The sequence below is a fragment of the Apis dorsata genome, unplaced genomic scaffold (genome assembly GCF_000469605.1).
Source record: "Apis dorsata unplaced genomic scaffold, Apis dorsata 1.3 scaffold_82, whole genome shotgun sequence".
NCBI classification, from domain to species: domain Eukaryota; kingdom Metazoa; phylum Arthropoda; class Insecta; order Hymenoptera; family Apidae; genus Apis; species Apis dorsata.
Genome location: NW_006263380.1, coordinates 803,936 through 820,199, shown reverse-complemented (window position 1 = coordinate 820,199; position 16,264 = coordinate 803,936). Strand labels below are relative to the sequence as shown.

Sequence of the window (16,264 nt, the reverse complement as noted above, 5' to 3'; positions counted from 1 at the left end):
TTTATTAAACATTTGTTGTAGTCTCGCTTTGGATATTTTTATCAGTTTTATCCAATATCTTTTTCTTCATTTCATGCTGGCTCAAAGATGGACTCGTCTTCGAATTTAATAATTTACTAATCATTTGTTGCATTCTTTGGATATTTTTATCAGTGCCTCGTTTGGAACGTTTTATCGAATATCTTTTCCTTCGTTTCATGCTGGTTCAAAAATGGACTCGTCTTCGAATTTAATGATTTAATAATTTATTGTATTTTCGCTGGATTTTCTCGCTTTGAATATTATTTTTTATCAGTAAAAACAATGTGTCTTGTTTTATCCAATATCTTTTTATTTTTTTAAAATAGGGAGTGATTTAAGTTTATTTATTTTTTATGGAAAAAGAAAATTTTTAAATAGAATTCTATTCTCTTGTGAAGCATATATTGTGACATATATATTTTTCAAATGATTCTAAAAATCAAAAAATTGCAATTGATGGAAAAGTTATTATTTATTTTTGTTTCTTATATTGAGATAAATGTTGTCGAAGTATCCAAAGCAAATCAATACAACGTTACAGTTTTAATAAACGGTATTTTGGTTTCATAATAGTTTGCTTCTTGTTCAGAGACGTCTTTCGATTGATAAGATCCATCAAGGGTCAAGGTTGGCTCGATTAATACTAATTGCTAGTTTTGCTTACCTCTTCGGATAAAGTATAAATAGAACGAGAAACAAGAAACGTTTGATTGGATTTCTTCTAAATATAATCATGCCTTTTACCATTCTCCAAGTTTCAATGTTCCTATTAATTCAATGTCGATTGTTTTACGACTCTTCGATACTTTTTCTTTCTTTTTTTTTTTTTTTTACGAAAAAAGGAGCCAAACAGACAGCCGATAATTATTTATTCCGATAAAAGTGCAAACTGTCGTTGGAAACTTTTTTCCAGACCAGTGGAGAGAAACCGAAGCTTCCGGGAAGTTTCCCAATTTTTGTCCTCATGTGTTAAAATAAAAGAGGGGGAAAAAAAGCAATCGTCTCTAATTATATTGCCAGAGATATTACCGGAGAATATTAAACTGTTCGACTTTATTTGCATGTTTCCACTATATCCATGATATGATTATCCATTTTTTTCAACATTTTTGTAACAATCCTTTCATCCATTGCGCAAACACGCAATTTGATCATTTGAAGTGTTTATTTTAATTCGAAGCTTCGATTTTTAAGTATAAAATTTTTTCAAAAGATTAGAATAAGTATTTTTTTTTTTTTTTTTTCTAGAAAAGGAACGAGTGTCAGCAGAAAAAGATTTTAAATTCCCTACGAAATATATTGAAATTTCTAAATTTAAATTTCAACGAGCCGCTGCTTGAATACAATTTTCGGGAAAAACATGATAAATTCCTATACGCGAAGGTATATTTCCTTTGCCGATATCGAAATTTGTAACCTTCAATTTCGTCGATACGCGTTTATCAGAAGGTTAAAAACCGCTGTTTCGATGCAATTTTCGGGAAACATAAATTCCTGTGTACACGCGAAACACATATTTCCCTCAATAATATACGAAAATTCCAAATTTCAACCAAACCACGTTCGTTATTAAAAAGTCGAAGATCGCTGTTCCGATACAATTTTCGAAACGCGTAAATTTTTTCCTGTAAACTGTTACAGCAAAAAAAAAAAAAAAAAAAAAAAAAAATTAAAATAAAATATTATACAACGAACAACATACATATTTTCCTCCTTTTTTTTTCCCCTTTTTTTTTCATCGATACCAAAATTTTTAAATTTTCAACGATACGAGATTTATTAGAATTCATCATTGTATTGATCGAAGTAAATCCGCTGGAATTCGATACAATTTTCGAAAGACGTTCCCCGTTCCCCGCCACGGATCACGAGTAGTAGTAGATCGCGATCGTCTAAACTAAACAAGAAAGTTAATTAATAGCACGGGGAGGGGATGGGGATAGATATAGTTCGATTTCCAGATGGAATATCGTTTTCATAAAACGATACCGGGACATCCCGGGTTAGTTATATGGATTCACGTCCACAGGCAAGACGTAATCAGTCAGTGTATATGAAAGCGTGACCTAAGCCTTCGTTACTGCACGTGCATGCGCCATGAAATTGCATTAGTGATCACTGCATATTGAGGCGGACTGTGTGCATTCTGACCTGTGCACACAGGGAAGCGCGACACGGGTGTGTACCCACGTACACGTACCCCCGTGTACACTTGCACTCGAATTGTACGAAACCCCAACTAGATATACACGGTGTGCCTACTTTAACGATCTCATCAATTGTCGGCACGGCCAATATGTGCAGTGGCTGTCTGCCCTCCTCCCTTTATCGATTTTCGCACCTCTCTCCGCCAAAAATCATCAGGCGACCGATGCCTTTCATTTTTTCCTCCTTTCCTTTTTTTTTTTTTTTTTATTATACGCGCGCCATTGGAAATTGGTTTACTGGGTTATAAGGGGAATAATCAACAGCGTTGAAAAATACGAGATTTTTTTTTTTAGACGTTGTTATCTTTGTTTTCCTTCTTTTTTTTTTTGCTTCTTCTTTGAAAATTTGAAATCTTAGAGAATGTCTTTCTTTCTTCTTTTTTTTCTTCTTAAAGCTTGGAGGATCTTAGAAAATTATTACTTTCGTCGTTCTTCCTTTCTTTTCTTTTCTTTCCTTTTCTCTTGAAGAAAGCTTTGAAATCTTGGAAGATACATCGTGTAATAACAAGATCATGGTTTTTTGGAAATTTTTGATAGAAGTTGCTGCGAAAATCGTCGTGAGACGAATATTCATTCGTCGTATTGTCTTTGAGGATTCGGGGAGTAAGGGTTAACATTCGTTTGAAAGATAAATTAAAATTAATCCTCCGTAACGAGTGAACGCGATTCACTCGTTCCCGATATCCGATTATCAAAGACGCCTACGGGATAATTCGAATTCGTTGCAAGAATCCTCTCCCCCTCCCCCTTGCCCGTTCAATCGTATTATAAATTAAAGCCTCGTCTAGACGCGGGGATCGCCTGGGGGATAATTGGAAACAGAGAATCTCTGGAGAATGTTAAGACGATTCCTCGTCCGACCCGCGTCTCTTACCAAATTATCCGCGAGTACGTATACACACCTGCCAACTTGACGTGCTTCGCGGTTTCTCGATCAGGATCTCGTGCATTTGAGGTTGATTTAACCACGTTTCGACCAATCCCTACAATCTGCCTTCTCCTATGTCTAATATATGAAAAATGCGCGACAGTAATGAGAATAATTTTTTTTTACAAAACGAAATAAAATAACGAGGAGATTTTATTTTAAAATCGGCGGCCTGTTTGAACCACCTGGATGCAATACAGATGGTGGTTAATCGAAAGTTTTATCTTTCGGGTAATATCGAGACGCCTCTTTCTCGAATTCGCACAACAGGATGTTTTTCGTTGTTTGGTAAAACGTTCAAATTTGTACAACGTCACCAATTACGCTCGCAATTTTGATCGTTTGCTAAAAACCTTCCAGTATAAACCAGGGAAAGGTTTTCAAAGAGGAGAAGAGGAAAATTACATACTGTGGCGATTCCATCGTGTTTTGACAGCACTGTGACGAGCACAGCGCGGTATCAATTTGTCCGGTAATCCGACGCTTTGGCCCGGCCCACGGTGGTTAATCCAAGGCAATATACACGGTTGCATATTGAACGCGTCCACGAGTGGTGGAGGCACACGCGTGGATTAGACGCAAGATCAGTCTGAGGGAGGGAGGGATTTATTTGGAAGAAAAGAAAAATCAAAACGTGTCTCGACGTCTATTTCGGTTCGTCCTTCCTTCCTTCCTTTCTTCCTTCTTCCTTCCTTCCTTTCTTCCTTCCTTCCTTCCTTCTTTCCTTCCTTCCTTCCTTCTTTCCTTTCTTCCTTTCTTCTTTCCTTCCTTCCTCTTTCCTTCCTTTCTTCCTTCCTTTTTTTCTTTCTCCCTTTCTTTCTCCCTTTTTTCTTCCTTCCTTTCTTTCGCCCTTTTTTTCTTCCTTTCTTCCTTCCTTGGCGCGTTTCGTCACGCGACGTGGCTCGATCGTTCGACATCCATCTCTTTTTTTTTCTTTCCTTTTTCGTTCCTTTTTATTTGCAATATTGTAACCCCATTCAGAGAACCGATTTCCTTCCTTTCTTCGTGTTTCATCGGGCAGAACTCTTTTATCGCTCGGCGATAACTATTTCCCTTGTCGTGAAACGAAAGAACGTCGTGGAACGGCCACAAATGCACAATCAAATTACACGCTCATGCCGGTTTAATGTACCGTTCCCACACGCCAGTCCCAGTTCGCAAGATTACGTTAATTAGCCTATGCAAAGCCAAATTGCTTCCGTGTCTCGCTCGCGGAAGAATTATTCACGGAAGGGAAAAAAAAGGAAAAGAGGAAGAAGAAGAAGAAGAAGAAGAAGAAGAGAAAAAGGAAAAAGAAATGGACGAAATGGACGATGACGAATTTCCACGAACGAAAGGAAGAATTAATCACCGATTTTCTCTCGTTGTCGGATCGTTGGATTCGAAGAAGAAGAAGATGATGACGACGATGACGACGACGACGTTACGTGGACGTGAATCATAAAACGTCGTCGTTGATATGTCGTTCGTGCTCTTTGTTATTTATAAAACGGCGCATGACGGTCCTTGGAATTAATGGCAAACGAGTGGACAATGGAGATTAGCATGGCTGAGGTCGTTTCGAGAGATCGGTGTGTCCAAGTCCGCCTAAAGTCAACCGGTCCTCTGTTCTCTCTTCTCCTCTGTTCATCAATCTTCTTCGTTTACGGTCTCGAGGAGGCTAATTTTATGTCCCCTTCCGTTTTGTCCCTCCGATGAATCGAGAAGAGACTTTTTTTTTTTTTTTTTTTTCTTTTTTTTAAAGAATTCAAATTAATTCTCCGTAAATATTCGGAGGAATGACAAGAATGAAATTAGATTGACAGGTGTACTGTGCTATGTAAATTGAACTCGTTCATATTTATGAAAGGAGGGAAATTGATTCGGAATAACTCTTTGATCGGGGGAATACGGTATATAGGCATGGTAATATATGCGAGGAGGGAAGGTTTGAGGCAATTAATTCACCCACCTTCAAACACCTCTAAAGTTGGTTAATTAAGGTGTCGCGAGATCCACGCCCTTCTCGCCTCTCTCTCTCTCTTTCTCTTTCTCTCTCGAGTCGATTCACCTCGAAGAAGATTCTCGAGATTCGCTTCCTTCGGATCAAGAAGGAACCCTTCCTTCTCCTTCGCCAGAGCCTCTCTCGTCAATCCTTTCCGTCGCTTCTCGTCAATATAATGCTTGCGAATGTAATTACCCAACGACACAATGCGATATTACGTTTCCAATTGTGTGGAAACATCGCATCAAGGAGGGGGGGGAGAAAATAATGGAGGATAATTTTTATAAATAATTCCTGTTAACCGAGATCGGATTCGAAAAAAAGTGGGTCGAATTACCGACCGTTTCCAACGTAATCTTTCCTCGCTTCAAAGACCCAGATACATTGTTATGAATAAATGAATCCACGTATTGTGTGCCGTTGGGAAAGTTTCGAGGCGAAACGGGCGAGAGGAAGAGAGAGAGAGAAGGAAAAGGAAGAAGAAAAAGAAAAACACGTTGCGTAATTGTGGCGCAACGAATTGTGCATTGAAAAAAACGAGGGGGATGGGGGAAGACGCGCGGGATGATTAAAGCTGCAATTAGCCCGCTGATTAATTTTAATAGATCGGCTCACGGCCGACCGTGATGGCTGATAAAGTTTTCAGGAAAAACAACTTTTACGAGCGTCCCTGAACCTCGTTATTGCGCCGCGGATTCCTGGAAAATTTACGTGGCGAATGCCACCGAATTCGTTGTTGTTACGTATGGGATTCCGGGAATATTTTCCGCGCTCATTGCTCGTCCCCCCTCCCCAACTCCCTTTCCAACTGTTTTATCGCGATTCAATTCAATGTCAAACGGAAACGTATATGGGAAAATATATTTGAGGACGAGTGAGAAACGATGCGGCGAACGAAAATGTGGAAAATGTATTTTATCGGGTGTGAAATGATTTTGGACTTTGTATCCGTAAATTTGTGATTTCTTTTTCACGTATTTTGTGACAGAGTTTGCCGATTGGCGATTATTTAATTCCTATTCCGTGGAGAATATGGAGAACAAAAGAGCGGGGAATTGAGATTTATGAAATAATTTTTCGTTGTATCAGAAATGATTCTTTCTTCTAAAGAAGTTTTAAGTTTTATTCGCAAATTCTGAAAACACGAAAGCAAATAAATTGAGATTTCGAAAATATGGAATAAATATTTTATAGGGGTAAGAAATAATTTTGAATTTGTATCGAAAAGAAATTGTAATTTCCTGTTAAAGGATAGTTTTATCGATTAAAATTATCGATTAAGGTAGTATTATGATGGAAGAAGATGGAAAAATTGAAAGATTGTAAAAGTAAAAATAAAAATTTTGAAATCTCAAAAATGTAAAATGTATTTTATCGTACGTACATAGAATAATTCGACGTATCGAAAAATGAAAAGAATCGTTGGTAGATTTTTTTCTTTTTTTTTTTCCCTAGAGAATAACTTCTATGAAATTTTGTCCAGATTTTCATGGTAATACCTCCTCGGAATACGGAGAAAAAGACCGATTGAGATTTTCCACTTTCGAGTTGGGAAAGTTGAGGCTGTCAGATGTTTTCGACGTAAATCGTGTTCATTCGGAGCAACTGATTTCAATATCGCGGGCAACTTCATCGGAGCTTGTGACGAGAGGGAATTTTCGTGACCTGATTCTTCGACGTGGCCAAGAAATTAATGAAAATTATTTGATTGCCTCGATTAAAAATAGCAACGGAACGAACACATCGAAACGAATTCTTGAAAATTTATTCCAATCGTTCATCGATTTAACAAGCCTTTATTTTCATTCTCTTCGCGCAAAGAAAATCACAACGAATATTGATCTCTACGATGTTGGAAAAGTTACGGATCGATCTCCTCAATCCGGAAAAAAGCATCGAAAGCATTCGATCTTCTTCATAAATCGAATCACTCATCTCGAGATAATTCGCCAAGATTGAACGCGATCGCAAGTGTTCAAGTCGAGCGACGACTCGCCCATTCTGTGATTTCCCTTCTCTCGAAAGGTTAAAAGGGGAGGAAAAAAGCGGCGAGGTATTTTCCGCTGATCAACCATTTCACCGTGAGACAACCTCCTCTCCTTTATCCCCCTTCCTCTACCCTTCAATATCGCGGAACGAAAGGAAATCTCGAAAGCGTTAAAAGCAGCGGAAACAATACCTATATAAACGCTACAGCCTATGCAAATAAGAATCGAGTAACGGCCGCTGTAAAAGTCCATTCCCCGTGGATAAAGGATCCGACAGTTCTCACTCGTCGAACTGAAAGTATGGAAGAAAGGGAAAGAAAAAAGTTGCGAAAGGGGGTGAAATATCTACCAGTTTCGGTGGAAATCTCTATGAAACGTTATGGTAGACACGTGTCACGCATACGCGAGATGAAAGCTGAAGACGAAGCACCCCTTTAACGTTCACGTACCCCTCCATGGGAAACACCGTTCACGGGATGGCCTCCATAAGAGGTCAGACTCGTCGACAGAGGGCTTCCAACGGTGTTTTCAAAAGATCTTCTAGAAATCTAGAATCTTCTTTTAGAATTTATGTCTCTTCTAGTAAAGAAAAATTCTACTCTATCTTTTATCTTTACGCTTTTCTCTATGGTCGATCGAAGTTTTTCCTTGTTTTCTTTTCGAGAGATTATCATTCACAAGAGTGTCTTGTTCGTTTTGTTTCAGGAAGAACAGTTCGACGTTGGAGAGATTCCACCTGCAAATCTCGAGGATAGAACTGTATCCGGAGAGGTCGAAGTACGTGGACCAATTGTTGCACGAAATCGCGACGAGGCCTATAGTTCACGTCGGTGAGTGAGCCTTGCTTCACCGATAATCTTTTCTCGTTCTCGAGGTAAATGAATGTCGAGAATCAGTAGTAGAAACGGACGGTCGTTGATCAACCTTGGAAGAAAGGAGGGAGGGGGAAGCGTACGATATTAATCGAGATTCTTTGAACATACCGGCATCCTCGAACTTCTTCCATCAGCGGACAATGCTACACGATCGAGTAAACGTTGTAATATAAATTTTCGAGCGACAGTGCACGCAAATCGTGCCTGGAATTTTTCCTTTAAGGGAAATAATAAATGGTGAACCGGCAGCGTCCCGTACGTGGACGTTTATTAAATTTTACCTCGGTCAAAATAAATTCGATGGCAACGAAATTTATCAGGGAGGGATTCTGTTTAATTGTAGTTGCCTTCCCAATTCTAACTCGACTCGAAAACCTGATTTTATTGTAAAGTATTTTGACAAGAACAGTGGATAAATATATCCACCGATTCTATGCGTCTTTTTCTTTAAAAATCGTCGTATTGAAACGTTATGTCTCGTCGGAAACGTGAATTCTATTATTCGAAAGATTATAAATAGAAAGAGAATATGTGTTGGAGAAATTTAAAAAAATCCGAACGAAGTTTCAGAGGAACTTTATTCAAGATCACTCGGTGTTCGTTTAAAAAGAAAGAAGAAGGAATAATATTTAAAATCACAATAAGGCTGTTCGATCAAAGGCTGATTGTCTCTTGTCCGCGATATCAATTATCGCAGCATACTCGATGAACAAAGCGTGTTGTGCGCACGGCCGATGCTCGCGAGGGAAGGGATTAACGAAGCCGTCGCAACGAATGAAACGTGAAAGAGCAGATAGATAGATGGATAGATAGAAAGAGAGAGAGAGAGAAGAGATTAGACGAGCCGATATAAAATTAATCTGAAAACGGCGGCGCAATAATCTTCTCTGTTGGAAATTAATTCCTCTGCTGGCCCATAAAGCCAGACAATTAACCGGTGTTATTGTGACCGTGGCTTTGTGCTTAGTAATTGCTACTACGTGGTTCATTGACTAACAATGCCATCGCCCGATCCGTTCGGGGGAGGCAAGCGGGAGGATGAAAAGATCGGGATCGCTCTTCCCGCCGACTTTCCGAGCGTAACGCTTTAAAATTAGACTTGGCACCAGAGTTTTACGCTCAATTTCCGCCCTCCCGTATCCACTCTCCTCTCCTCCCCTCCCCATTATTTATATTCGCGACACGCGCCATTTTCCCTCTTCCTCCCGGTATCTCTCTCTATCCACATCTCTCCCTTGTCGTACCCGACAATTCCTTCTCGATTTCTTCGAATCGTGCCTCCTCCTTTCCTCGTTCGTTTGCAACAAATTCTTTCGAATTTCTTGTTTCCTTGATCGTTGATCGAGAGCGGGATAAAAGCGGAGATTCAAAGGAGAACTCGATACGCTTGTTAGGTAACGGCCGATTGCCGAGAAACTGGCGGGATCGATGGATGTAATTTTGATAGGGTTCGATAGGTTGTCGAATCGAGGGAGCCGATGGGAGGAAGGGAAGTTGAATGAAGTGGCGAGCAGTGTCGACGGGGATGTAATTATTAAGCGGTATCGAGCCGCTCGGGGAAATTAGATCCGGAGATCTATGGAGGACGGGCACAAAGACAAAGGATTCCAAAGACGATGATTAAATTATGGGGAAATCGCGGATATCCTCGATGAAAAATATATATATATATAATTTCATGATATTTCGAGATACGTTTTACGGATTTTCATTGGCCAGTTTCATCGCATACGAGAGAAATTAAAGGGAATTGTAACGTTGATTCGAACGATCGATCGATTGACAATCGATAAACGCACGCACGTAGAGTTTTACTTTACACGCTCTGCCAAATCTTTTCCAAATTTCTTTCTCTCTCTCTTTCTCTCTCTCGAAAAAGACGACCTTTGAACTTTAGAACCGAGTTCAAGGTAGGAGGGTATACACCGTCCAGTCGAGTTCGAAAATCGATGTGTATCCGGAGGTGTGTAAAGCCATTCGGTTCACGAGAAGTTAACCTTCGAAATATTCCACGAACTATTTTAATCGCGTAACGAGTTTAATAAACTATGCAACAAAGGTCTTTTTCATTCCGTCCCGTTGCACAATCGTTCAATTTTAATTGCACACGAGCGTCAATACTGTTCGATTACTCGACTGCAGATGTCACGTTTCATCGCGCGATAATTGCAAAATGTAAAAATGAATTAATATCGCGATGCTTCGTGTGATAAGCCAGCTTCGAAGGAGAATAATTGGTAAATTGATTTTTTCTTCTTTCTTTCTCTTTTTTTTTTCGTCGAGTAAACAGAACGGGTTTAAGCTGACAAGGTCTAAGTAGTTGAAGTCGATAATTTCAGCGACGCGACAGCAGTCGACGATTAATTGTCCTGCGGTGATAAATTGACCGCGGCCAACTTGGACGGCTGGCACAGTAAATTAGGTATATATCATTTATGAAATTGACACAGTGGGGGACGATCGATATTCGCTCTCTCCTCGTGCGTGGAAAGAAATTTTCCTCGTTCGGGGATCTCGAGGGGAGCCGTTTTTCCTCCTTTAAATCGTGAAATTGCGAAATTATTATTTCGTATCGCGAAAAACTTTGGATTAAATTCAATTCGCCGTATTTTTATATTGGAAGTACAACGTTTTAATACTAATGGATTTTACAGAGAAAATCTTTTTCCCGCCACCCTGCTTTTACCGGCTCGGATTTAACTTTAATTTTTATAATCTACCAAACATTCGAGCGTGTCTCTCCTCGTACGTTCTTATTATGAAATCGCTTGTTTATTATCCTTACGAGGAGAGTACAAAATTTACGCGATCGTGTCCAATTGAAAATCGAATATCTCGATTCGATTCGAGAAAATTGATCGAGTTGCGCTATCCTCTGTCTCTAAGTAATCGGATATTTTTTCCCCCCCGATCGAAATCGGAGAACGAACTGATCTGATTTTTATCCAACCTTTTGTGCATCTTTTTTTTTCTTTCCACAGTTCAAAAAGAGGGCGGTACCCAGCTGAAGCTGCAGATAAATTATTCCAACATGCAGGCGCTGTTCAAACCCATGAGGTGAGTACAATTTACAATATCCACGTTTATTCTGATTTAAAAAGAAGGAACGATTGTATCCACGATTGATTCGAGGAAAATTAAAAATCTCGCTTTATCACGTCGAAGCAAACTTCTCCAAGTTATATATCTTCCTCCCTTGAAATAAAATTTCAAAAGGAGGAGGACAATTAAAACTTTCCCTCGTCGATACAATCCTCCCGATGAGGAACGAGATAAGTAGCGAAACGACTTGGATTATTTTTCTCACTTCTATCGAAGAAACTCGAGAGAGATTGTCAGAGAGAATCGGTCGTCCCTTATCGCTTCTCGAACGAAAATTACACGAGACGAAATGTGAGAAGGGAGGAGAGAAAGTTTGAAGGAAATGATTAAAAAATTATTTCTACGATAATCGTGATCCGCGGGAGGAGATGGAATCGGGTCGGCGGGGGGCGTTTAATTCCTCGGATGTTAGCTCCCCGGGGATTAACAATTTATTTGATCGCCAAACTTGCACGAATCTCCGCGCAAGTTATACACCTGCGTTTAATCCTTACGACTCGAATCCCTACCGACTTATATAAGTTGTTGCACCCTTCTTCTTCTTCTTCTTCTTCTCTTGTTTACGAGAATATAATATCAACCTCGTAATTTAATTTCTACCCGTGAAAAGAAATTATTCGTCTAGTTATTTTTGCGAAAATAATTTACCAACTTTCTAATCCTCTTTATTCTTTTTCTCTTTTTTCTTTGCATCGCTTCGATGACGATTTATTATTTCTGGCAAGTATAAGTCGCGGACGCAATTAAGAACGAGAGGGGAAATTAGGGGAGCGAGGGTGCAATGAAGATAGGGCGAAGAAAGTTTGGTGTTTCGAGGTCGAAACTAGCTCGAAATTACTTTGCCCGCTGTTTGTCCGTGACGTAGCTTTTCGCCGCAATCCGCCACGGAGGAGGCTTGGGATATCGCGAAATATCACGGTCGATAAGAAGGGGAGAATGCCGAGACATATTTATATATATATATATATATCGGTATATTCCGACGGGCAATTGACCTGTATAAGCGAAAAAACAAATCCTCCCCAATAAATATTGGAGGGATTGAACATTGGTGGGAAGAGGAATTTCTGGCAATAATAAGAAATTAGAAACTCGATTAACCAATTAGCTTAATCGAGGTTTCGTTTCTTCTTGGAAAACTCTTGGAACTCGAGGATGATGGACTATTCACTATTAAGAGGATATCCTCTTTAAATGATTTTTCAAGGAAGCGATTTTAAAGGAATTTTAACGGTCGTTGGCTCCATAATCTTCGTAATCTTTTTTAATAATAAGTGGTTATAAAAAAGAAAGTTGTACGTTCCATTTTACAATTCCGCCGTTGGCATTATTTTAACCAGGGGAAATGGACGTGTCCAAAAAGGTTTTTGCGACTGCCACCCTCGATGCTCGTTTCCTCTTTGCTCTTCTCGAAAGTGTTCTCGGAGACAATGGAAGGATGTGACGTATCACGTTTTCCGCGAGGGGGGGAGAGAAGGGAGGGGAGAGAGAGAAAGAGAGAAAGAAAGGGGACAGTTGGAGCGGCCCTCTCGCACGACACGAGACACTTGACTGGCCCTCCACTTATGTAATTGTGCTCGTAATCCCATCCACGTAAGTTCGTCAACCATGTGGTAAGAAAAATCGTATCTCTGTCTCTCCATCTCCTCCTCTTTGTCACCTCCCTCTTGCCTAGGAAGAATCTCTTTCCTGTTTGGGGAGCGAGATGCAAAGACGGTGCGCAGTGGTAAGAATAATGTGCGTGATGTTTATAATTGGATTGAAAATTTATTTTCAAATATATAAAAAATAATTGTTTCGATGTAATCTGTATAATTCTTACACGTTAAAATTTCAAATCATCTTTTGAGGCAAACAATTAATCGGATAACTGATCGGTCACATTTCAATAATTGAGAAATATTTTGTAAATTTATCGAGAAGCATTTAAATTTTAATTAATAATAACGGATATAACATGTCGAAACATCTATTTTAATTTAAATCGTTATTAATTAATAAGTTTCTTTTTTTTTATAAATTAAACTTGGAGTTTAATTACTTTGTATTAGAAATTTACACGATGTAATAATTTGATTTTTCATATGTTTCACATCACATTTCCACGCAACAAGAGTTGAATGTATGGAAAGTGGAAATTTTCTATTTTTTTTTTTTTTTAAATTTTTTTAAAATTAATTTTAATGTTTACGCCCGCAAGAATTCTTTAATCTAGCCACTGATATTTATGAATTAATTTTAAACTATCTTATATAATATATGCAATCTATCATTTCAATCATTTCTTATATTTTGGAGAAATAAGCAATAATAATATTCCTAACTTTGGCAATTTTTTTATTCCTTTCAATTTTTGCGGTCAATATGCGGTATGTCTTCTTGCTTTTCTTCATTTTATAATTTTTAATTTCATTATTTTTTATCATTATTTTGTTAAATCATTTTGTTATCATTAAATTTAGACTTATCTGGCCTTATATTTATCGAATAATTTATAGGATAGAATTGTTCGAGAGCATCCCGTAGCAAATATATATAAAATTTCTTTTTTTAAATAAGCATTTTTTCCTTAACATCTGTTTCTTTAGAATATCATTTCTTAAGATTCAATTTATTGTACGTTTGTCAAATTCGAAGCGCTTTCTAAATTAATTTCTTGCTACAAGTTTTTTGCTGTCACGCAGATACTTTGTGCGGTTATTTAAAGATTCAAATCACAAATATTTATATTATTTACATATTTTTTATATATTGATTATTTTATATATTATATATTTTTTTATTCTATACTAATTAATACAAGGTTAATTTTTTTTTTTACATTAGTCATATCTTTATATTACATACATTTTTAACGAAATAATAAGTTATAATAAAAATCAGTATTGTTTTCTAAAAATTAAATCTATAATCATATATAAGCGGAAAGAAATAATTTTGTCCAGTTGTATTTCTATTATTCGAACCATTGTACGGCGTGAGAATGAAATTTATTAGCCAGCTGACTGTTTGATACGAATTTCTACTTTCTTTCCTTTTCTTCTTCTTATTATCTTGGCCTCGTTTACCATTTACCAGATTCTATATCTCCTCTGCACACCTGTGAAATTCATAAATTCCAAGTGATTAAGAAGATCGTCGAAGGTATAGCTATTATTTACCAAAAAATATCCCTCCAAAGATATGACAATCGTTTCGATCAAATTTAATTCCCTCTCTCTCTTCTCGATTCTTTCTTTCTTCTTTCTTACCTTCCGTGAGTTTCAGTTTCAGGCGGCAATTCTCGCCAATTCTCCCTCGTTACACTCGTTCCAAATTCCCATCGCCGTACCGGTTGGTGGAACCGTTGAGTATAAGGGGAGAGGTGGAAGAATAAAGCAGAGAAAACGTAATATCGCGAAGCGGAGAGAGAATTCGAGACAAGTGAGCCTCGTTCGGACGCTTATTGCGACTCCTTTTTATCCTTCTCCTCCTCCTCTCTATACACACACACACACACACACATACATTTGCCCCTTTTAAACTTCCGGTCGGCCGAAGATTCCACGATAAGTGGCCGAGGACGGCTTAAACTCCGGTAATAAGTTGGGCAATAAGTTTTCAGGGAAAGTTTTCCGGCCTGGAGGACCCATCCTCCCTGACGAAGGCGATACGAAAAGCGTCGAGGGGCGTCGTGCGAACTAGGGAGGGAGAGGGGGAGATGGAGAATTCGAGGACGAAATTGCCACCGTCCCAATCCCGCCACCAATCCCGCAATAAGCTCTCGTTACACGTTAAGGAGGAGGAAGACACCTCTCTCTTTCTCTCTCTTTCTCTTTCTCATTCCTAAATCTCCACATCCTCTTCTTTCCTTCCTCTTCCTCTTCCTCTTCTTCTTCTTCTTCTTCTTCCTCCTGTCTATTTTTACCTCTCTTAAAGTAAAGGAAGAAGAGACTCGTCGAACGGACAATTTCTCACGACGAGTTCTCCTCCGCGAAATTATTTCTTCGCTTCTTCTAGGTTCTTTTTATCGCGCCCTCTCGAGCTTCAAGGGCCTTTGATTGGGCCAACGCCTGGCAACATTCGGCAACCCGAACAAGCCCCGATTCTTTTTATACGAATTTCGGTGATTTTCGGTCGTCTTCACTTGGAAAAATCGATTTGATTTTCTCAGGAATTAAACAATTGCCCGGTTCTCATTATTCTGTACGTAGTTTCGTCAACTCGGGTGTTTATTCGGTGAAACGATTTTATTAAAAATAAAATTGTCAGCTACGATTTGCGAGAAACAGAAGTTTCCCTCCCCTCCTTACTTCCTTCCTTCTTACCCAAGTTCCCGTTATTAAATTTGCCGCTCGAACTTTGCCCTCGGAATCCTCCCTGTCCTCCATTATTAAAAACATCTTTCTTTTCTAACCCCTCCCCATATTTTATTTAACAAATTTCGATAATTCCCCTCTTTGCCTCGCTTCGACGAACTTTCTCAAGTTTCATCGCGATAAAGGACGCGTGATACGAATAAGTTTGAAAACGTGATTCAGTTGGAAGCGTATATACGGGTTGCTTCCAATCGATCTCGACGATTAAATTTTAATCGTCGTGTGTGTGTTTTAAGCGAACCCGTGCGTTTTAGGGGGAAAAGTGGGGGGATGGGCGTCAGTGGAGGTCAGACGTTTCTCATCTACCTTGCCGATTTACCTCGTCGATTAATCGTGCAGCAATAATTACCATCGACCTACATCATTAGTCGTGGACTACATCATTAGCGATTAGCGATTCGATCGTTCACGGTGCCTCGAATCCGAATGGGATCGATTTTTCCTCTTCCTTCCCCCTTTCTCTTTTTTTTACAAAAATCTCGAGCATACATACGTGACTCGCGCGAGAATTATTGCTCCGCGCAATTGAAAATTGTATAGACAAGCGGGTGGAAAATTTATTCGGCGATCGAGGCTCAAGAATTCGTGAAATTCGTAAAAAAAAAGAAATAAAAATACAAGAGGAAAATAATTGGAGAACGGCGGGAGAATAATTCATTCTCTAATGGACCGTGCGCTTGAAAAATATTTTACAATCGACGTCGATATAAATTTTTGAAAAAGTAAATTTATCAACTTTTGAAATTAAACTTTATATATATATATATGTATAATAAATATAATAATATGTAAAATATTCGA

General features: G+C 38.7%; 1 protein-coding gene across 1 annotated transcript in view; it reads left to right on the top strand.

Moving 5' to 3' along the window:
* The window catches only part of LOC116184847 (extracellular serine/threonine protein CG31145), a 55,503-nt gene that overhangs the window by 29,741 nt on the left and 9,498 nt on the right, over window positions 1-16,264 (top strand). Inside the window, exons 3-4 of the mRNA XM_031508310.1 lie at window positions 7,834-7,958; window positions 10,985-11,060. Coding sequence (XP_031364170.1) covers window positions 7,834-7,958; window positions 10,985-11,060 — 201 coding nt within the window. The remainder of the gene's footprint in view (window positions 1-7,833; window positions 7,959-10,984; window positions 11,061-16,264) is intronic.